Below are 13,524 nucleotides of genomic sequence, written 5' to 3' on the forward strand. Positions count from 1 at the left end.
ATGGGCAAGTGCGTCAGGATCCGCGGCAGCAAGCCGCCGTCGCCCGGCGAGGCGGCGGCGTACCTCACGCTGCGGAGCGGCCGCCGCGTGCCGGTGGCCGCCGCCGCCACGTGCAGCCCGCCGGGCCGGCGCCGCAGCAGCCGCGGATCAGCCTGCCGCGGGTGCGGCGCCACGGCCACCGCCAAGCGCACGTGCGGCAGCCCCGGGCGGCGCAAGAGCGCGGAGCTACCGAGGCCGGCGTTCAGCGGCGGCGCCGGCCGGCCGGAGGAAGAGCTGCCGACGCCGCCGCAGGCGAGCCCTGTTGCCCGCGACGGCGACCGTGGAGACAGCTCCGAGTAAGTGTAGTGTTCCGCGTTCATCGTTCATCCAGATCACAGAACAAGTAGCAGCTTTAGGGACAATTCGCGCAATACTGTGTTGACTACGTACTTTCTTTCTTCTGAATTTGGAAGTCCTCTGAATTTTGTTCAAATAACTCAGAGCCAACACGCCCCTCTCCGGCGATGGCGTGGTGCAACTGAAACGCGAGCACGAGAGCAAGGCCGGCGTCGCAGGCCAGCCGTCGCCGCCGCTTGAGGCCGAGATGGAGGCCTTCTTCGCCGCGGCGGAGCTCGCCGAGCGCCGGCGATTCGCAGAGGCGTAAGCACTTATCCACAGTTGGTGCGCATGCAGCAGTGCCAGTGTGCACGATTCGGCCTGAACAACAAAGCTTGGGTTTTTTTTTTCGCTAACACCAACAGGCAATTTCTCAGGTACAATTACGACGTCGCCCTCGACCGCCCGTTGGAAGGCCGGTTCGAGTGGGCGCCGGTGAGCACGTGAGGGGACGGAGCAAGGGGGGCAGAACTGTCAACCCGTAGATCGCAAGCAGGAATGCTACTTCTTCTTCTTCTTCTTCTAGCTACCTTGGGAAATTGGAGTTAGTCCTTGACTCTCCTGCTGATTACTCCCTGATCATGTCGTTTAGAGAATTTCACTGCTTCTCTAGTACCTCTTGTCATCAGTAGCAAGCTAGGTATAGTTGCCACTGATTCAGTTCATCGGTTTCACTGTGTACTACTGTCTCTGACAACCATATAGTATGTGTATAGGATAAGATGATCCATTGGAGGAAGCTTCTGAGCTCCCCATGCTGATCGGTTTCGTTCCGCCATGACATTCTACTCATTTTCGCTTCAGTTCAACTCTCCGCGCATTAATCTCGCATCTTTAAATCAGTATAACTACTTTTGTATTCGAATTTTGCAGTATATGCAAAATTTGTGAGGTCTGTTCATACATAATTTGTAAGGTCTGTTCATACATAATTTTCTTTACAAGCAAGCTACTTACTCAGACAGCTAGATACATCCAGGTTAACTTTGTTCTCAAGCTAGTGATGTAGCAACAGTGGTGTTGGAGTTAACTGGAAAATCCAAACCGAGCCGTGCCGTTTCCGACTCAGAAATCTCACTGACATGTGACTGTACCTTGGCTTGAAGCCGGCCGTGCATTGCCTGCTGGTCCACTGCGTGCGTTTGTTCTAGGGTACTTCGCCTCATCTGCACGACGATGTGCATGCTACACGACGTGCAGGCCTCATGCGCGCATGCATTCCTGTCCTTTTTTACCTGTGTAAAAATCAGTTTTTATTATATTTACATGTGCGAGACGTGAGTAGATTTAATTTTGCAGGGGCATGGTGCCTTCTTTTTGGTGCGATTTCTTTACAAGTTAACTTTTCATCGATCTTTTGCGATTCTTCTCAAAAAAAAATTGCTTGCAAGGATATTCAGAAAAAATTTAACCTTGTATTCAACCTGGCGATGCTTTTAGGATTTGCAGGCTTTCATGTACTGTCAAAGATGCTATTTTCTTAGCTTGTGGAAAAGGTTCAAAAGCTCATTTATGACCTCGAAGGTACATTTGCCATGTCCTTCCTGTTCACTCCTGTCCATTTCCATGCAGTCTTTCTTTCTAGAATCTAAGGGCCCTAAACCCTGTGAGCTGATATTTTCTTTTTACTTTTGTCTCTCTCTCTCTCTTTTCTTTTTGAAACGGCGTTCAAACTTAGCCAATTTTCACGCTTTTTAGTTTTACGCATCTCGAGATTTCACAACGGATGATGTTGCATAGCCAAGGGAACTAATTAAAAAATATAGGCACCATATATTTAAATTTGTTGTAATGAAATTTGTGAAGTTGCTGTTGTGTTGTCCTTGAAAAATTCCAGTACTTGGGTTTGGGTGACTAATAAATGGACCATTTGCTATGACTTGCACAGTCATGTTAAACAAGTCAAAAGGCACAATCAGCTGGTTGTTGGCTTCATAATTGCATCAGCAACCAAAAGAAAAAACACCCTCCAAAGGCTGCAAGAACACAAAGGAGATGGAATCTTGATGCATATGCCCTTCCTTTGCACTTTTCTGGGTGCTTAATCATTTGGTGCACCTGTGGGGCCCCGCGCTCCCCTGATGATCAATATAGTAGTACACTTAAATCAAATAGCTCGTTTGAGTACTACAAAAGCAAGATCAACACAAGAGCTTAAAGTTGCCCTTTTTAACAATTAGCCACCCCAGGTGTGGTGCTGGTGATTGGCCTAGGGTTGTTGGTTGTTGGGTTGGTGCATGCTTTGGATCTGGAGCTCAGCTGGTTGTTTGCTTGCTTGCTTGTTTGGTAGGAGCAAGAAGACAGGGGTATCAAGTGATGGTATATTCTCAGCATGTATAGTCTTTGGGGAGAATGTCAGCTAATTCCTAACATAGGGAATATCCACATCCACTCTTCATTTCTTCTTTAAATACACGCGACAATATACATGCGCCCAAAATTTTACACCGCCTTTGTTCCAGAATACACGAGCGGTTTTTTAGCAACTAGTCGAAACAGAATTTTCCGACAGGTTATATATCTCGCTCTCATTTTGCTCATCTAGCATTTTTCCATTTGATAACCCAAAAACATAGATGTGTATAAACGAATGTGTATTATGGTTTGCTTCATTGGATTCCAAGAGATGGTATATGCATGTGATGCTGAACATACGGAAACATGACCTTCCTTTTTGCCTCTTCTTCTCCATTGGTTCATTCTCTGCTGGATTCCCCGAGAAAGATATTGCAGTCCACAGTGGATGTGCACGTGAGAGATGGTGAGAGGAATGATGCAGCCATGAAGGTACGTAGAAACCTGCAGCTGCATTACCTCTGCACATTCAGAATGTGTGACCGTTTGAGAGAGACAGAGAGACAGTGATAGATGCATGGGCCACCACGTCAGCAGCAGGAGAAGCTAGCAGTAGCTTATAGCCATTGGATGGCATCTTGCCATCTTCACTCTCTGCCTCGGGATTCGAGATACCTCATCACCTTTTAGGCTTTAAGGACAAACAAGGTCGATTCCTCATCACCTTCTTGCTGGGAAGTACACGTACCAAGGCACTGATGTTCGACCTTGAATTTGGATGTACGTACGACGATTCAGGTCTTTCAAAGCTAAAATGTTGGCTTTGTTCGTGCATTCTCTGGTGTGCTTCTTTCTAGATAAATCTCAAAGAAGAACTTTTCTTAAAGCATCACAAAGACGAGGTTTACTGGATTAAAAAAGGTGAAAAGTCTTTAAGGGCAGCTCCAGCGCTGCGTCGATTTCTGCAGACCGAAGAAGTCGAACGAAACTTTGGTTGTTACCTGCTTTGCACACATCGACTTGTTTGCAGAGGTTGATTGTAAAAAGACTGCTGCAGTTAGTTCGATTTGGATCGACGCTGGAGCTGCCCTAAATGATGTTCATCTGAGAAATTTGTTGTGATAAAACCTCATTATTTCCCCCCAAGCTAGTATGAATGTACTTACTAAGTTCCATGGTTTTCACGAAAATTCGTACTGGTAGCTTCTCATCAAAATTCCCTAGGCTTCGAACAACAAGAAGGATACCCAATTTTCTAGTATTTTGGGCCTTTTAGTGCAAGTTTGACTGGTCACTTGTAAAATGGTGTCGTGATAATGGGGTAGCAGTCAAACAGCTAATCACGCAGGAAAAAAGTGTTTGGCAATCGTCAGGGGCCCTTGAGGCCCATGGCCGAGCCCACCATCGAATTCAGCGTCCTTGCGAGCTAGTGAGAGGAAATTTTCTTTTGAGAGGCCGGCCTTCAAGCCCAATGGTTTACATCCTGGTTGGGCTGGGCTGTCAAACGTTCGGTTGGCCATAAAGAAGACCATGCAGGACTCAACTGTCAATTGAACAAAGAAGAGATTCGAGTTACCCGCAAAGAATGAGAAGAGATTTAAGTTTGCGTAAAATAAAAAAGTATGCTAACAACACTCAAATTCACGAAAATAGCTTGAATACAACAAAGTTTTGCCTCCAAAGAGAATTGCAAATCTTGAATTGAAGAACCAAACCATGTCCAATCTACTTGTAGACTGGAGTAGTGCACGTACTATCCATACACACATGTGAAACCATAGTTTAATTTCCACGAGTCAAGACTTGATGAATTTAATCAAATTTTGAAGTGCACCATCACGCACAGGCCGTTGCTGCCGTACGTGGACGATCCGCCTCCACCTCAATCTCGATCAAACCAAGTCATTCGAGTAGTTTACGAGGGCACGTAAACGTCGTCAAAGGCATGCATGTGCCTGATCAGTTGCATTCCTAATAATTAAGTAATACAGGCGGCTTCTTGCATCCTACTCCAAGGAAATGGCGAGCAGATCGAATAATTTAAGTACTCATCGTTGCTGCCGCCGAGCAAGAACCGAGTGGGGGCAGCGCCACGTGTCACCTTGCAAGAGATCGATCTCTGTTCAACGTGCTTTTTAACTCCAACGAAACGGCTCCCACCTCAAGCGGGCACGTCGCTCCCGGACCGGTGGATGCACCTTTTCGCTTGCAGCTCCGGAGGGACAAACGGAAAGACTTTTGACTCTCTCTTCGTCTTGGTCGCTTGGTAGCTATGGAAAGAGCGCAATGCACAAAACTCCCATGGCGACGCTCTGCAGCCGTCCATGGTCCATCGGCTCATCGAGCTCGAGGGCGACAACTGGACTGCGGCTGGAGCTAAGAAGAACCTCGGTCGTCGTTTCTGCGAGGAGTAGCCTTTACTCTCTCTCTCCCTTCCCTAGGTTGTTTTGCTTTGTATAATATAGCCTTTAGGGTTGGATTGGCGTCTTAGCACGCCTATATATGGCCAAAAGGCCCGAGACCCAACAGCCCGGCACGAGTTTTTAGCCCGGCTCAAGCACGGCACGGCCTGCTATGGCCTGGTTGTTTTGCTTTATGTAATATAACTTTTTAGGATTGGGTTGGCGTCTTAGCATGTCCAAAAGGTCTGAGGTCCAACAGCTCGCCACGAGGCCTGAGTTTTTTGCCCAGCCCAAGCACAGCACGGCGAGCGGCACGGCACAGCCTCATATTTAAAGCTAGCCCGTTAACGGCCTGCATAGGCCGGCCCGTTAGCGGCACCGCTCTCCATTTTCTTATGTCGCTGGTGAGACCGACGCACCAGCATCATCCTCACGCGGATGAGAGGCCGCCAGCGTTCTTATTCGACGCCGTATGCCTCTCTCGCCCACTTCGACGCCCCTGTTCTTCTTCTCGCCAAGCCAAAGCTCTAGCAAAAGCGACGGCAGGCGCGCGCGGCAACGGCGGGCGCAACGAGCGGCGGGTGGCGTAAGTAGCGTGGCGGCTGGTGTCAGCGGGCGCGTCGGTAGGCGCAGCGGCCGGCATTAGCGGCCGGCCTCCATCGACGCACGAGCTTCGGCCGGCACGGGCACGACAAAATCACCGTGCCGGACCGGACCGGCATAGCATGAAAAATGGGCCTGTGGGCTCGTGGTTGGACCAAGAACGTGGCACGACGGACGGTATGGCACAACCCGTTAGTATGATGGTTCTTGCCTGGCCCTGTCAGTTCGTGCCCGGGCCAGCCCAGGTCCAGATTGGGCCGTGTCAGGCGGTTTGAGTGGCCATCTATAAGCACGCCGCTAGGCACGACTTGCGTATTCGAAAAAAAAACTCCAAGAAAACAACAAGTAGAATTAATAATGTTGCCTCTGCATCTCGGATATCGAATATGCTACGTCGATTCACATGGTAATCTTGCCCTCTTTGAATACTTTCTTGGTCAATAGAGTTTAATATACTAAATCAATGGTGTATAAAAAAACAATGTTGAAATATACACGCTTTTGTTATTTAGAATTCACGTTGTATAACAAAACAAAGAATTTGCGCTGAGACAAAAAGCCTTACATGTTGTATAATAAATCGTACTTAATCAAAACTACCAAGTTTTTCGAACAAATGGCCTTGATTAGATCATGCGAAACTCGTGACAGCCAGGATCCGATAGCCAACCATTCAAGGATTTCTAGAAAACTTAATTGGTTTTGGGTAGAAATTTTTTTTTCAAGGACAGATAATGGGGCTTTATCTATGAACTTTCGCTTTTGTAGGGGCAACCTGGATTTGTCATGGCCCTCATGGGGTTGACTCTCCAATCCACAACCTATCGCCATCATCGCTCCAGTGTGAGAACACCATGATGCTCCATAGCATTATTACCAGCAGCGCGCTCCCACCTCGCAAGGCCCTCTCACCCCGCCACACGTCCCCAGAAAGATACCCCCCAGCACGCGCCCGCGCCGCGCCGCCGCACCAGCACGCGCGGCCATCTTCCCCCCAACAATTCAAGGCGGCGCCGAAGCTTCAAGGACCTTCCGAGAGGGGCCGCGAGGCGGGGGCGGGCGCGGGATGTGGGGGCGGCACTACTGGGGCGGCGGCCGGCGGCCGAGCGGCGAAGGGGGAGGGGACACCGCCGCCGGCGTGGTGGTGATGTTCGCGTGGCTGTCTAGCCAGGAGCGGCACGTGCGGGCGTACGTGGAGCTCTACGCGGCGCGCGGGTGGGCGTGCCTCGTCTGCCACTCCGAGTTCCTCACCCTGTACGGCCACCTGTCCGATCTCTTTCTTCCATCCTTTGCCCGCAGAGGGTGGTCCGGTTCGATGCGGTAGTGCGAAAAAGATGCGATTTTTAGCTTGTTCCGATGTCTGTGGGCGTTCTTGGATTCGCCGGAGGTCTGGGGATTTAGAGGAGGAGGCTTCGGTTTCTTGTGCCTTGCAGTTTAGCTGTTCGGGTATTTGGGGGCACGCAACTGACTCCATACACGATATATGCGTTTGATTCGTAGTTTCGAATTGATCGGTCATGCCAAATTTCATATAGCTAGGTTGGATGAGCCTAGAAATGCTGTGATGACACATGTACCCTGTTGGGTCATAGCTTCCTAATTTAGTAGCCTGCCTCCATACTCCGTACAAACTAATGGATTGTTCTGTTGGCTGTTGTTTAATACATGCGCTTGCTTAAGCAGGTTTTTCCCCGACAAGGCTGCGATGCTTGCCGACAGGGTGCTTGGGGAGCTTGTCAAGGTAGAGTTACCCCACTGCATTGCAATTTCAATCCGATGTGGTACTATTTCTTGTGGATGTATGTTTAGGCGCATCTAATTGGTTGCTGCAATCGGACGCCTGTTGGTATATTGCCGTTTGGAAATACAGGAGCTGAAGATCAGACCTGTACCTGTTGTGTTCGCATCGTTTTCGGGAGGGCCAAAGGGTTGCACATACAAGGTTCTTCAGGTAAAGTATGGAATTTCATAACCTTTTTACTGAAGCAGTTACCTCTAGGCTAAAGCTCTCATTGTTCGCTGACAGCTGATAGAGCAGAGATGTAAAGGGCAACTAAGTATGGTATGACACTTATTCCCTTCCTCTCTTACTCATTGCTCACAGAAATGCTACCTGAAGTTTTGTTCAGTAAATGAAATAAGCTATAGATACAGAGATGTGGGTATTCCAGTTCTAATTCACTCATGTTGAAGAAAGCTTTTTTTTTTTTGCTTTTGGTGTCTACAGGATGAGTATCAGCTTGTACGGGATTGTCTATGTGGGCAAATGTACGACTCAAGTCCTGTGGATTTTGTCAGTGATTTAGGCACTAGGTTTCTCCTTGACCCAAGTGTTCTGAAGATGTCTGAACCTCCGCGTGTTTTGTCATGGATGGCTAAAGGTGTTGCCTCAGGTCTTGACACTCTTTTCATAAACAAATTTGAAGAACAACGTAAAGATTATTGGGAAACACTATACTCATCAGTGGTATGCCCCTCTATTGACCACATTGCTTGAAGCCTGAATGCTTGGTTGTAGATGATTTTTCTTGCGCATATCTGTAACGTGCTCCATTCTACATGCAGCATGTTGGGCCAATACTGATACTCTGTTCGGAGGATGATCAACTTGCTCCATTTTCGGTTGTTGAAAATTTTGGCCACCGTCTACTGGAGCTTGGTGGTGATGTGAACCTAGTTAAATGGCACAGTTCTCCTCATGTAGGTATGTTCTCACCCCCCCCCCCCCCCCTCTTCTGTCTACAGTCTACTTAATACTATATTAAGTGTTAGCTAAAATTGATACGAGGTAGTTTAACCTAGTTGAAGTAGCAATATTAACCAGGGAGCGGTTGATCTTACTCCATTTTGATTGTTATGACTTCCTAATTAGAGTTTTTGACAACCTTTTTATCTTTTTTTTCTTGAACATCTTCCCCATTAACTTCTGTTTACCTCACCCAACATGCCACTAGGCTATAAAAAGAAATGCAAACACTAAACATGTTACTGATTATTTTTCTTGGTTTTCTAACATGACAAGGGGTCAAGAGCAATTCAGCTGTTTTAAGTACTGGTAGCAATCTACGGAATGCATAATGATTTTAGGTAAAATATGATGAGGAGAATGCATCATGATGGCATGATGGAACTAGTTCCCAAATGCAGGACTGCTCTAGTACTGTATTTTCAAGCTCTCTAATGGAAAAGCAAAATTGGAACTTTTAGCATACATTGTATTAGTCCCAGGGTGCCTACTGCCTTAATAGCCATTCAATACTTGGAAGTTGCTAAATAGTTTACCAGAAGGATTTTGAGTCAACACTCAGCAACCAGCCAGATCATCCTCTTATGATGGTGTTTTGAAACTTTATTTGAACATTCGCCTAACCTAATCTAACAATCCAAGTCAACCTGCGGTCACAATTCTCATTTATAACTCTCCCAAAGAGCAAAATGTTTTTCTTGTAAAAAGGTGGAAACCATGTCTGGTGTAAAGGTGCTTGTACACCTTGCCAGAATTGGTTATGTATCTGACTGATTAGCAGCTATGTTCTAGTTTCAATGGGAAAACCTTTCCCAAAACTGAAAAAACAAAGTTTCTGTAGAGACATAAAGAAAAGTGACTCCCCACCTATTGTAAACTAAAAGGTCATAACGCCATCATGAGTTGTGCATGTTGTTTGGAGCTCGTTTTCATCTATCCAGATGTCAAGATATGGTTTGGACAACATTTGTGTGTGCGTCTTAAAAAAAATATTTGACCTCATGTGCAGAATTTTGAACTGATAATTTAAAGCTAGAGTCCCCCCATTTCTTTATTCCAACCTCCTCACTGGAGATCAACATTAAGAACTACTGGATATGCTGCTGTACTTTCTTACAAATTTCTTAAGAGGAAAAATGGTAAAGAATTTTGTGCATGGTGTTCCCTAAATCCACTAATATCTAGCAAATCAGGTCTTGCATAGGTTTACGGAATGTCAATTTACCACGACATAAAAATTGGCTCATTAAACTAAATCTGAACCATATCATAAATAAGACCTCTCTCTTGCAAGAGTTTGTTAATACTGGTGGCATCATCAATTCAGTTATCTGAAATTTTCAGCAGGCATGACTCTGTTCAGATGTTCTGCATGTAGAAGATTTCATAGGGATGCTTGATGCCTAGCCTAAAAAATGTGGATGCACAATATCTCAAGCCATATGAAACTGATGAGTATAACACTTTCTCCTCTCTTGTTATGCAGGCCACTATAAGTATCACCCTGAGGAATACCGAGCTGCGGTGACCGAGCTACTCATGAAAGCATCGGCGCTTTACATGAGCAGACGACAACTTAAGGGATATGAAGTGGGCACAAGTGAACACGGTGACATGCCTCCATCCATCTCCAATCACCAAAGAACTGCCGCAAGCTCTAGCGACAGGCTAAGACGAGCACAGATCGATCCAACCGATCAGTTCTTCCTACCTAGCTCCATGGAGTACCATGAAAGCAGTGAGGGACCGAAGCCAGAGCTCTTCAACATGCCAAGTGTGGAGAGCTTGAGCCTGAATGGGGTCCTGGGGCAGGTGCTGTATGATGTATGCGTCCCAAAGAACGTAGAAGGCTGGGACCTCAAGCCTTCTGCTTCAAGCCACATGCGTACGGTTGCACGTCGACATGGCAGCTTCAATCCGATGAAGTGCGTGCGGCGCTCGAGGTTGTGAAAGTTTTGACCAGAGCAGGTGGATGCACATAGTTTAACTTGTGTATACTACGAAGAGAATCTTGTTTGGTGGATTATGGTGAGCTGAGATAGTCACCACCCAGCGAATATAATGGGAAATTAGATTTTGCACATTTGCCAATAACATAGTGTATTGTTGCTGAAGGGAATTATACACGTTTATATATGATTTGGCCACTTATTTTCAATAATGAAACCACTTGGACTGGTGAAGAATAAAATATGTTTTCCAGCCTAATTATCAGTGAGCCTCAAGGAGAATGAACTACAAACAAGATTTGCAGAACCGTGTAAAGAATGTGAGCTTGAAAAAGTTCTGAGCAGAATCATGTAGAGAAATCTGAGTTCACCATGTGTTTGCTCATAATAAACATAGCGAAATTAGGAGGCATAGAACCAAGAGGAAAAAAACGAGGCAGGCTGCATGCAATTTCTCTCCTTTTGGAAGGACCATATCCATGGATACACTTCACTGTGAGCAAATCACGAAAATGGAGGTCTCCCAAGTTCTGGATTGGGAGGTGTACAGCTGCAACGTCATTTGCAAGCAAAAGGGCCTAAAACGAAAAGGTTAGGGCATATTCTGTAAGTGGAAAGTCGCATCTGGGGACGGGGGCATGAATAAGCCATCCAGAAAGACAAGCTGAGGGCATATTTGCAAGGAAAAGGTAGCGCCCAGGGAGTCGCACGCGAATGCGCGAAACAATTCGGACCAGGCTGATGGTCTAGTAGGAGGGCCTGAAAAGAATACGCCAGGGGCATCCGCGCGAGAGAAAACAAGCGCCCGAGGGCGTATCCGTAAGGAGAAAACTCGGGCCCAGGGACCGGCGCGCAAAATCACAAAAAAATTTGGACCATTTCTCGATTTGTGCGTGTCATCCTTGCGCAGGGGCCATGCTAATCTTCTCTGTATCGTTCCAATTTTATCGGATGTCTCCGAAGAGACAACCCGGTTCCCACAGCCGAGAATATAAGCTGGTTCGCGCAGCGCTAGCTTGGCAGTTTGGGACTAAACTCTGGAACCCGTCTCTCGTTTCCCCGCAGGCCGAGCGCAAGCCCCCGCGTGGGCTGGATCATCCAGCGCGGCCCATCTTTCCAAGAGAGGAATGGTGGGCCTTGGTGCCGCTCGACGCATCATCCTCCTACTAGGCTACTAGTGCACAATGAACAGGTACATCAAAACATCTAAAAAAAGGTACGTTCACTAAAAAAATATTTCTCTAAAAAAATCACTAGAAATAAACCAACAGGTATATATATATATATGCACAAATAAAAAAATAAAAGGCACATGCGTTCGCTCGAAAAATATATAGCTGATACATATATTCCTCTCAAGGGAAAATAAATGGTAGCAAAATTCTAGTATAGTCATCACCACACCCTATTTAAAAAAAAGTTTATGCTTTTCTTAGAACAATATAAAACCAGTGAGTGCAGCTCTCATGACTCCATGACCCTGAGAAGCACTCCACATGGACAGTTTGCACATGACATGGTGCAACTGCCTTAGCTTGATGTGGACAGCGGTTGCAGTTTGCTGATTGTGATGCCTGGGATGATCTGTGGCGACACAGCACGCAGTTGAGGGAGTTGTGGCGTTCCTCCAACAGCCATGCATACATACGTTTCTTTTTCTTCTTTCACGTCATGTCTTTAGTTGTCCTTGCCTATGGTCACTATCTGTAGTTTCTTCTGGCATTCTTCCAACAGACAAATGAGGTTTCTATCAGCATTAGTTGCTGTTAGTAGGCAGGTACGGCACGCCATGGCGAAGAGATCTGAACAGTTTCAGTTTTGCCTGACCAAAGGTAGTACTTTTCTTGAGAAAAGCTGCGATAGATGAATATGTAGCGTAATCATTAAATTTTCCATCGAATAGTTTTCTTGGTGTTATGTTTTTTTAATCTTCATCTCCACTTTATGTGTGATAGATACAACATATTATGCGAATATTTCCTAATGATGAAAAAAATTAAGGTATGGAAAAAGACCAAATCTCTTGCACACTAAGAACAAATGATCTGATTCGTAATTTCTTAGTCAAGCATACTACTTCATATATATGAAGAGGGTATGACAAATAGATGAGCGATGCCTAAAAGTGAGGGAGGCTTCCTTCAGCGATGGCTGCTTTCGAAAGGATGTTTTTTTCTCTCTTCCTTCCTTTCTTTTTTTTTCTTTTTTAAAAAAAAGAAAAAAGAAAGATGAGGGAATATGCTAGATGAGAGAGATGCCCCAATGATACCACGAACAGCTCCATCTTGAGAAGCAAAGATTTTTAAGAAAGGCCAAGAGCTCCAAGATACATGATGTCAATCCAACTGGATGCACACATGAGATTTCTTTTCATGCTCAACCTCAACTGATGTCACGTACCCTTGAGATTGTCATAGCAATTATCAATTATGAATCCTCAAAACGCTCAAAATTAAATAAATTTTGGGGTTAGGTGGGTTTGCAAGAACACTAATAGAAGTCCTTTTCAATATGATTTCTGCCCCCATCTCTTTTCCAGAAAATGTCTCAATTAATTATACATCATCCGATGAGCCATAGCAAACTTTTCATGCCATTTTCGCCGAGATTGCAAGATCTATATCCAGTCCACCGGATCTAGTCGGGACATCATACACTGCTAGCTTTTTGCAAATGTTTGCAGTGTCTCATCCCATCTCCTAGGTTTCTTTTGGCTCCGACTGCTCCTTTTTTCTTTCTTTTTTCTTATTCATTGTTGTTGTTCCTTCCCTTCTAATAGCTGTGGGCCCCGTGACACCGTTGGGTGATAACAAAAACTGTCATGTTCTCTCGATTAGATTATTGTTCAGTTACTGCCCGTTGCCATGCACAGGAGGACCGTGTGGAGTTTTAGAGGGTTTCTCAATGTTATGCTGTTCGTAGGAACAAAGAATTTCGCATATTTTTTGTCTTATTATTTTTCTCCTGTTTTACGTCCTTACCTCATTTCAATGTGATAGCTAGATATGGAATGTACAAAGATTCAATTCAGAAAATATAAGATACCACATAAAAAAGGGCTAAGCTAATGTCTAGCGGATTGGTAGGGATGGATCCAAACATAACTAGCTAATGTCTACCTAAAGTCCTTCTATATACAATATAGCAATTATAT

The 13,524-nt window shown here is 45.7% G+C and overlaps 2 protein-coding genes and 1 non-coding gene across 3 annotated transcripts; 2 read left to right on the forward strand and 1 right to left on the reverse strand.

Annotated features, from left to right (window-relative positions):
- On the forward strand, positions 1–1,184 carry LOC112872337 (cyclin-dependent kinase inhibitor 3-like). Its single transcript, XM_025935435.1, has 3 exons — positions 1–335; positions 481–639; positions 753–1,184. The coding sequence occupies exons 1-3, from the start codon at positions 1–3 to the stop codon at positions 820–822; spliced, it is 564 nt and encodes a 187-aa protein (XP_025791220.1). The 3' UTR covers positions 823–1,184.
- Positions 1,185–6,580: 5,396 nt separating this feature from the next.
- Positions 6,581–10,587, forward strand: LOC112903418. Its single transcript, XM_025972679.1, has 7 exons — positions 6,581–6,929; positions 7,359–7,416; positions 7,546–7,626; positions 7,702–7,737; positions 7,903–8,142; positions 8,241–8,379; positions 9,908–10,587. Exons 1-7 carry the CDS (start codon positions 6,742–6,744, stop codon positions 10,369–10,371), a joined length of 1,206 nt encoding a protein of 401 aa, XP_025828464.1. The 5' UTR covers positions 6,581–6,741; the 3' UTR covers positions 10,372–10,587.
- Positions 10,588–11,234: 647 nt separating this feature from the next.
- Positions 11,235–11,337, reverse strand: LOC112872493. The gene has a single exon (XR_003224687.1). It is a non-coding gene; the product is annotated as a U6 spliceosomal RNA (small nuclear RNA).
- Positions 11,338–13,524: the final 2,187 nt, after the last annotated feature.

The sequence above is a fragment of the Panicum hallii genome, chromosome 8 (genome assembly GCF_002211085.1).
Source record: "Panicum hallii strain FIL2 chromosome 8, PHallii_v3.1, whole genome shotgun sequence".
Lineage (NCBI taxonomy): Eukaryota > Viridiplantae > Streptophyta > Magnoliopsida > Poales > Poaceae > Panicum > Panicum hallii.

Bases quoted from the DNA above. Each gene is read 5' to 3' on its own strand.
- LOC112903418 (XM_025972679.1), top strand. From the start codon at position 6,742: ATGTGGGGGCGGCACTACTGGGGCGGCGGCCGGCGGCCGAGCGGCGAA. The intron at 6,930-7,358 runs GTACGGCCACCT...TTGCTTAAGCAG, and splicing joins CACTCCGAGTTCCTCACCCT to GTTTTTCCCCGACAAGGCTG. The intron at 7,738-7,902 runs GTATGACACTTA...TGGTGTCTACAG, and splicing joins GTAAAGGGCAACTAAGTATG to GATGAGTATCAGCTTGTACG.
- LOC112872337 (XM_025935435.1), top strand. From the start codon at position 1: ATGGGCAAGTGCGTCAGGATCCGCGGCAGCAAGCCGCCGTCGCCCGGC. The intron at 336-480 runs GTAAGTGTAGTG...CAAATAACTCAG, and splicing joins GACCGTGGAGACAGCTCCGA to AGCCAACACGCCCCTCTCCG. The intron at 640-752 runs GTAAGCACTTAT...GCAATTTCTCAG, and splicing joins CGCCGGCGATTCGCAGAGGC to GTACAATTACGACGTCGCCC.